At 34.1% G+C, this 8,508-nt stretch overlaps 1 protein-coding gene across 1 annotated transcript in view; it reads left to right on the forward strand.

Moving 5' to 3' along the window:
* The window catches only part of LOC107725080 (pikachurin-like), a 25,286-nt gene that overhangs the window by 1,262 nt on the left and 15,516 nt on the right, over positions 1–8,508 (forward strand). The window contains exons 4-10 of the mRNA XM_016534221.1: positions 546–655; positions 1,221–1,247; positions 1,332–1,449; positions 1,568–1,703; positions 5,692–5,858; positions 7,206–7,318; positions 7,462–7,882. Coding sequence (XP_016389707.1) covers positions 546–655; positions 1,221–1,247; positions 1,332–1,449; positions 1,568–1,703; positions 5,692–5,858; positions 7,206–7,318; positions 7,462–7,882 — 1,092 coding nt within the window. The remainder of the gene's footprint in view (positions 1–545; positions 656–1,220; positions 1,248–1,331; positions 1,450–1,567; positions 1,704–5,691; positions 5,859–7,205; positions 7,319–7,461; positions 7,883–8,508) is intronic.

Below are 8,508 nucleotides of genomic sequence, written 5' to 3' on the forward strand. Positions count from 1 at the left end.
TAATGATTTTTGGCATAAAAGAAAAATCAATAATTTTGACCCATACAATGTATTTTTGGCTATTGCTACAAATACACCCCAGCGACTTAAGACTGCTTTTGTGCTCCAGGGTCACAAATAATCATAATCCATAATAAAGCTTCCTCCAGTGAAAAAGTCCATCGCACATCAAAATCCACCTACATACTTGTTTAGAACTATTTTGGACTGTTTATAAATGGAGCTTGATCTGTGCATATTTCTCTCCTGATTCAGACCAGATGCCTTTTCATTGGAAGAAGCAAAATTATTGATAGAGGGTTTTCACAGTGCCATATAAGAACCATTTTAGGTTCAAACATTTTTTTTTTCCTTAGTGTGAAGAACATTTTAATATTATAAAGAAACCTTTTACCCTCTTTTTGTCCAATAGAAAGGTTCTATGGATGTTAAAGATTCTTCATGAAATCATAGATTCCAAGAAAGCACCTTTGTTCCTAAGAGTTTACTGTACATAAACAAATGAATGCTAAAATGTTGATTTTGTTTCCTGTTGTTGCTGTCAGAGAGGTTAAGTCCACCGCTGGACATTCAGCTGGAGACGGTGAACTGCACTGCATTCAGTGTCCGGTGGAAAATGCCCCGTAGACACGTCAGCACTATCACTGGCTACAAGGTACAAATCCTGCCATCTTTTTAAATCATAAAATTGTGCTTTAACTGTTAAAAAAAAAAAAATCGGTGCCTCTCTGCTAATTGCATAACATATTGATTGTTTGATTCAATTCAATTCAAGTTTATTTGTATAGCGCTTTTTACGATACAAATCGTTGCAAAGCAACTTTACAGAAAATTAAGTTTCTACAATATTTAGTTTGATTCCCAGTGTTTATCATATGACAGTGATAACTAAATAACAGAGACACTGCTGCTCACTTTAGTCAGACAAACCATTTTTTCCACCAAAATGGGTCCTTTATTAGTGTTAATTTTGTATCATTGAGATACTATTACAGTTTTTATTAATATTTTCAATTTTTCAATTTTATTTTAAAAATGTCTGTATAATTTTTATGATTTTTTATTTCAGTTTTAGTTATTTTAGTCAAATCCTTTATCAAGTATTTTATAAAAAAAAAAAAAAAAAAATCAGAGTATAGTGATTGCGAGGCTTCAGTGTAACTTTACCACAGTTGAAATGAACAATTTGACTTCAGCAGAAATGTTGTTTCATCTTACAGGGACAGTTTGACGGCCAAGCCAGCTTTGTGAGTGGATGTTCAGTATCTGTTTCTCTGTTAGTGCCATATGGTGCTGTCTTGCATGCTAAGCTGTTCCCGTGTGTCTGTTAGGATGTGGTGATCGGGAACCTGAAGGTGGCCACGCAGTACCGTGTCAGTGTGGGGGCGTACGGCTGGGCAGGGGAGGGCCGACCCAGCATGCCCCGGGACATCAGCACTGGCTCTCTTGGTGAGCAGACAAACCCCAAAACATGCATTTTGATCAGCATTACTGTGCATTTAGCTCATCCGGTTTCTTAAGTAACAGAAATAATCAATGTACAGGAAATTATTCTCTTATTTTGTAGAAAAGTGCATGCCTCCTGCACCTCCGACCCAGCCTAAAGTGGTCCCAGTGTCAGACACAGAACTGGCGTTGTCATGGCAGCATGGAGAGAGTGAAGGAAGTGCACCTGTGCTATACTTCCTTGTGGCGTATATCAGGTAATTGATCAAATATAGATAGATAGATAGATAGATAGATACAGAAAGAAAGATCAAGATTTAAAAATTGCTTTTCCATGTGAGAAACATTTTCAGTCGACTTCAGGGACAAAGTCACATTGTCTTAATCTTCATTCATTTAATTTCAAAGAATGAGTTTTCTGCAAGTTTTTCAGTGCATTTGTTGGCTTTGACTGATGTTTCTGCGTGTGATCTTTACCCTGTCGGGCCATGTATGTCCGCATGACTCATGAAACTAATGCATTTCTGTGGTAGTTACTGTTCTAGAACACAACTAACCCATTCAGACCAGTTCAGCACACAGTCTGCATGGGCACACACATCAAACTACTGAGCCACATCACACAACCGTCTGAATTCTTGGAAAATGACTGATGATTGCTGTTCCTCTTTCTTTATTATTACATTTGAAAATAATAGTAAAATCATGAAAGCTATATGAAATTATAAAAATGGTTGCTTCATCTAGATTCCATCTTCATGAAGTGCAACTTGTTATCCTTTTAAAACCATTATATCCATATATTGAATGCTAAGCATTTGTTTTCTTGTTATTACATTAAATTAAATTAAATTATTAGCTTTGTAAAGAAATTCATAAATCAGTTGACATGATTCCTATTTATTTATAATTATTTGTATTTATCATATTAACATACATCTTTAGATCTAATGGTCTTTCTCAAGGCCAGTTAGTTGATTAATTACAATTGATTAATTGATTACATAATTAATTGCACAAAAATTTATATATGAACATTTATATATTCAATAAAAAACAAATATATAAAAATATTCAATATTGTATAGTAGTCTTATGCCCGGTTCAGACTACACGATTTTAGCCCGATTCGTAAACGACAATGGGCCTCGGGACGCAAGATCGTTTCAGCACGTGTAGTGTGTCATAGTGGACGACAACCGATTCCGCGTCTGCGATGCTTCACAACATCACTACAGACAGACTAGCATGTTTAATTTTTTTTCCGTCGTCCACGACGAGTTCCGTCACATTGGTGACGTTGACCAATAGCAGCACAGAAGCTCTTTCATACACAGGTTTCAAACATGGCGAAACGAAAGAGAGACGATGGTGCTGCTAGGTGGAATTATGAGATGGAGGAAAGGTTCAGAAAGGACAGAATAAAGAAAGAAAAATGCTGGCGAACTATAGCGGAAGCACTCCAGCAATGTTTACACTCTTGTTTTCGGAAGTCAGCCGCTAGTTCCGCCTTCTCGATGACTTCACGCGCGTCGTTAAAGACGGCACGCGATGAATGGTCGGGAAGCAACGTGTAGTCTGACATGTTTCTTGTCCACGACACGACAAGAGTTTAGGAGTCAAAATCGTGTAATCTGACACAGTGACTATCGTGACCGACAAAAATATCGTGTAGTCTGAACCCGGCATTAACAAGTCCATATATTGTCTGTTTTACTCTATTTCTTGTCATTGAACAGAAGCTTTTCACTGACCTAAAGTGCACAGCTCAGTTCTTAACTGTAATTAAAACTAAAATCATACAAAAAATGTTACTTGATATAAAATAAATGTTAACTGAACTAAAATAAAACAGCTATAGTTGTCAAGGCAACATTTCTCATTTTCGTTATATACTAATACTAATAAATAAAAATGTTTAAATTAAACCCAAAGACTAAAGAAAATGACAAAAAAAAAACGAACAAAATTTCTAAAACAAAATTTCTTGTAACTAAAATTAAAGTGAAAACAGAAAATAGACAGCTAAAATAAAATAACTAAGAAATAAAAAGAATAAATTCACTGAAGTGTGTCCAGACATTTGACTGGTATCCTGCTGTACATTTGTGTTAAGTATATGTGCATTTGGGTGTGAAATTAGCATGTTTGTAATCCTCATGGATAATTATGCAACATGATTGTCGGACTGTGTCCTCCAGCAGATTTAGACTCACTCCCCCCAGAGACCGTCTGCTTCTCAGATTAACAACCTTTCAATTTAGCCTCTCTTTACCATGAACAACACAGAACTGCAGATGTGTTTAATGGCACTATCAATTCTTTCTCAGTCTTCAGTGCATTTGCTGCTTGCGAACTAGAATGTTTTCATTTTGACATATGGAGTTTTGATTATTAGTGGTGTTTAATACACTCTTAAAAATAAAGGTGCTTAAAAGGTTCTTCACAGCGATGCCATAGAAGAACCATTTGTGACCCTGGACCACAAAATAAGTCATAAGGGTAAATTTTTCGAAATTGAGATTTATACATCATCTGAAAGCTGAATAAATAAGCTTTCCATTGATGTATGGTTTGTTAGGATAGGACAATATTTGGCCGAGATACAACTATTTGAAAAGCTGGAATCTGAGGGTGCAAAAAAATCAAAATACTGAGAAAATTGCCTTTAAAGTTATCCAAATGTAGTTCTTAGCAATGCATATTACTAATCAAAAATTAAGTTTTGATATATTTACAGTAGGAAAGCAATGCATACTACTAATCAAAAATTAAGTTTTGATATATTTACAGTAGGAATTTACAAAATATCTTCATGGAACATGATCTTTACTTAATATCCTAATGAGTTTTGGCATAAAAGAAAAATCTATAATTTTGACCCATACAATGTATTTTTGGCTATTGCTACAAATATACCCCAGCGACCTAAGACTGCTTTTGTGCTCCAGTGTCACATTTTTGGTTCCACAAAGAACCATTCAGTCAAAGGTTCTTTAAAGAACCATCTCTTTCTTACCTTTTTATAATCTGAAGAACCTACTTTCGCCACAAAGAACCTTTTATGAAACAGAAAAGTTCTTCAGATGTTAAAGGTTCTTTATTGAACCATTTAGACAAAAAGGTTCTTCTATGGCATCGTGAAGCACCTTTGTTTATTTTAGTACTATCCTGCTCATACTCAGGTTTAAGGATTTCTAATTAAATGCCTGAATTTGAATTGAGGTTGAAAGCAGGATGCAGTATTTCAATTTGAATTTGAATGCAAAGAAGAAGAATAGAAATGAATTTTCAAAGAAATATTCACATTTTAAAGATATTCAAAGAAAAGTATATGAATGTAATGTGTGAAGTGCCACCTGTAGAAATTTGCATGTATATATTTCATCATATTTGTCAACTTAACTTTTGTCAACCAAAGGACCAGCGTGCTATTTTATTATTATTTACATTATTTCATAGCTCTTATTTTTACATTTTCAGTTTTCATTTTAATTTTAGTTTTATTTTGTGTTTGGGATTTAGTTCTTTTTATTATTATACAGTATATATTTTTTATTTTTCTGTTAAGTTTCTAAATAAATAAATAATAGTTAGTTAGTTGCCAAGGCAACATTTCTCATTGTTAAGTTTTTAAGTGTAAGATTTTTTTTAATATTTATATTTTATTTTATTTCAGCTTTACTTCATTTAAGGATTTAAATCTGCCCTGTCATTTTTAAATTTAATTTTAGATTGTTTTAGTCATTTTGTTTGTAATTTTGTAATTTTATTATTGCTATTTTTTAATATTTCAATTTAGTTTCTCAATAAATAAATAATAAAAAAATATTATATTTTTTTTTCAGTTTTAGTTGTAGTTATTTTGCTATTTCAACTTTAACTTAAAAAAAATGTTGCCTTGGCAACAAACTGAAATAAAATTTAGTTGCTAATGTAACTTTTCTCATTTTCGTATAAGTTTTAGAGTGTAAGATTTTCATTCAATGTTTTATTTTATTTTAATTCAACTTTATTTCAATCAAGTTGAGGATTTAAATCCTGCCTAACCACATTGTCACCTGCCTAACAATAAAACCTGCAAAAAGTTCCATGAATTTGTTGTGAGGGCGAGACCTAAAGTCATAATTATAAACTTGGGCTGGACCCTAGCATAATCATTGCAAATTTGTCTTCATATTTTCTTTAATAAAATCTAGTAGAGTTTTAGTGTTACAAGTGTGTGTGTGTGTGTGTGTGTTGCAGACCGGAGATGGACACTGAGTGGACGCACATCAGAGAGCCAGTAGAGTCGAACTCTATGGTGCTCAAGGGTCTGATTCCTGAGACGGAGTACCAGTTTATCATCAGAGCTGTGAACGCACACGGCATCAGCCCTCCCAGTGCCATCAACAACCCCGTGCACACTCTCGGTGAGTTACAGTGCGGTCAGGACAGGACCTTATGAGACCCTCAGGTCTGGCTACTGTAAGGTTACTGGTTCACCATTGTGATAAAAGGGTCTAAAGGACTATACTTAAGTGTGTGGTTTGCATGGTTTATGTTGTGATCGTTATAGTTTGGATGCTCCTCACAGGTTTGTTTGCATGCATGGTGGCTGGAAAGACCAGATGAATTAAATGAAGCATCTTAAAGCCTGTTCATTTTGAGGAAGATGCTCCTCTTTGTCACACAAACACCACAAGGAGGAAGATTACAGCTAGTTACCTTCCCAAACCCTCCAGCAGACAGATTAAGAACAGAGACCCCCCAAACAAGAATTTGCTGCTTAAGTTTTGTTGGTCTAGACATCCAACCAGTTAGATCCACCCAAAAACAACTGGATTTAGACAACCACTGACCACCTCATGTGTTACTTTTAGGTACAAAATTAAATTTGGGTCAGTTCTGAAATGTAAAAGTGCATTAAAACAAAGAGTAATTGCAACATTTGTTACAATTTAGTCCCTGTTTTGGGAACTGAATTGAGCATGTCATTTAAATTCTAATGTAATACCTGAATTTGAATTGAGGTAGAAAACAGAATGCAGAATTAAAATGTGAAATCAAATGTAAAGAAGAATTGAAATGCATTTCCAAAAGAAACACAAATTTCAAAAATATTCAGAAATATAGAAATTTACATTTAGTTGGTATATTTCATATAAAAAAAAAGCTTTTGTTGACCAAGGTGCAATAGTGTTATTTTAGTATTATTTATACACTTTTATAGCATTTATTAATATTTTAAATTAGCTTTTATTTTCATATTTTTGGTTTTCATTTTAATTTGAGTAATTTTGTTTGTACTCATTTTTAATATTTCTATATAGCATTAATTTATTTTTTATTTCAGTATTAGATTTAGTAATTTTAGTACTTATTTTATTTCGGATAGTTGCAAAGGCAATATTTCTACGTTTTTTTAAAGTATTTATTTATTATTTATTTATTTTTTAAAAGTAAATTTTATTTTATTTTATCTCAGCTTTTATTTCGATTCATGAAAATTACGTTTTAGTTTATTAACAACGCTTGGGTTACTCTTGTCATTCCAATTCAGTTCACCTCTTCCTGTACACACAGACCCAATTTCTTAAAAAAAAAACAAAAAAAAAACTGTGTGCAGTCGGAATCTATGTTTCTAGTATGTTTTTGAAATCTAAAATCAGGTGTTTTGTGCATGAAATCATGATGGTTTTTTTCCTGCTTACTTACTGTACTTGGTATGAGGTCAAATGACTGAAATATACACTGCTTTATTTAAAAAAAAAAAACAGGTTCAGCAGATATAGGCAGTGGAGACTATGACGTCTACATCTCAAACTCTGACAGTAAAGATGAGGACGGCTTTGAAATCGATGACTCAGATTATGACGTCTTCATTGAGGAGGTGAGCCATCTTTTATGTTGTTAAAGAAACCTAAAATTAAAAATGCAAAAGTCACGGAAAAAAGAGAGAACTTGAATTTTTTTTTTTACAAAGAATGTGTTGTTATTTAATCTTTCTGGCTTTCATCTGTACATTTCTTGCAGATAAAGTCGTTAACTAGCAGTAAGAAAAGCGGCAGACGGTCTCAGCTCCGCACCCGCGTCGGGACTCCCAGAAACGGAAATGTTATTTATAGGATGCGTACACCTGTTTCCCAAAATATCAGCTTCACTCCAACAGCAGCGGCAGCATGGACCACATCAACAACTCCTGTAACCACAACAACGCTCACTAGCTCCGCCTCCAGGACAACCACCACACCTGTTATACTGACAGGCTCCGCCCCCACCACGCCTTCTCCCAGTCCGTCAATGACGCCGTGGAAAGGGCAAAGACCCCGGGTCTATGATGTACCATGTGACGAGACGGTCTGCCCCCCCGACAGCTTCTGCATCAACGATTACGACACTGGAGGCTCTCGATGTCACTGCAACCTCGGTCACCAGGGAGACTTCTGCTCAGAAGGTGAGTTAATTTTCTGAATGACGTAAATCAGTACATACTGTATTTGATGTTTAATATTAACTGCCAGCCAAAAGTTTGGAGCAAGTAAGATTTTAAAAATGTTTTTGAGATAATCGCTTCTGCTCACCAAGGCTCCATTTGATCAAAAATACAGTAAAAATAGTAATATTGTGGAATATTATTGTAATTTAAAAGAATTGTTTTCTATTTTTTTAAATGTAATTTATTCCTGTGATGAATTTTCAGCATCATTACTCCAGTCTTCGGTGTCACATGATCCTTCAGAAATCATTCTAATATGCTGATTTACTGCTCAATAATTATCAGTTATTATGTGCTCAATTACTGATTACTGATTCTTGTTAGAAAGCAGTTCTTTCGTATTCTATGAATAGCATAAATACTGTATATTTACTGTCATTTTTTAAACCAATTTACTGCATCCATGCCAAATAAAATTATTGTCTTTTTTTTTTTTAATCATACTTACCCTATATTTTTGAATGGAAGTGTATCATGAGATCCACAAAAATATGAAGCAGCACAACTGTTTTCACTATTCATTATGATCATGTGACACTGAAGACTGGAGTAATGATGCTACAAATTCAGCTTTGCATCACAGC

Source organism: Sinocyclocheilus rhinocerous, unplaced genomic scaffold (assembly GCF_001515625.1).
Source record: "Sinocyclocheilus rhinocerous isolate Xijiao unplaced genomic scaffold, SAMN03320098_v1.1 scaffold1295, whole genome shotgun sequence".
NCBI classification, from domain to species: Eukaryota; Metazoa; Chordata; class Actinopteri; order Cypriniformes; family Cyprinidae; genus Sinocyclocheilus; species Sinocyclocheilus rhinocerous.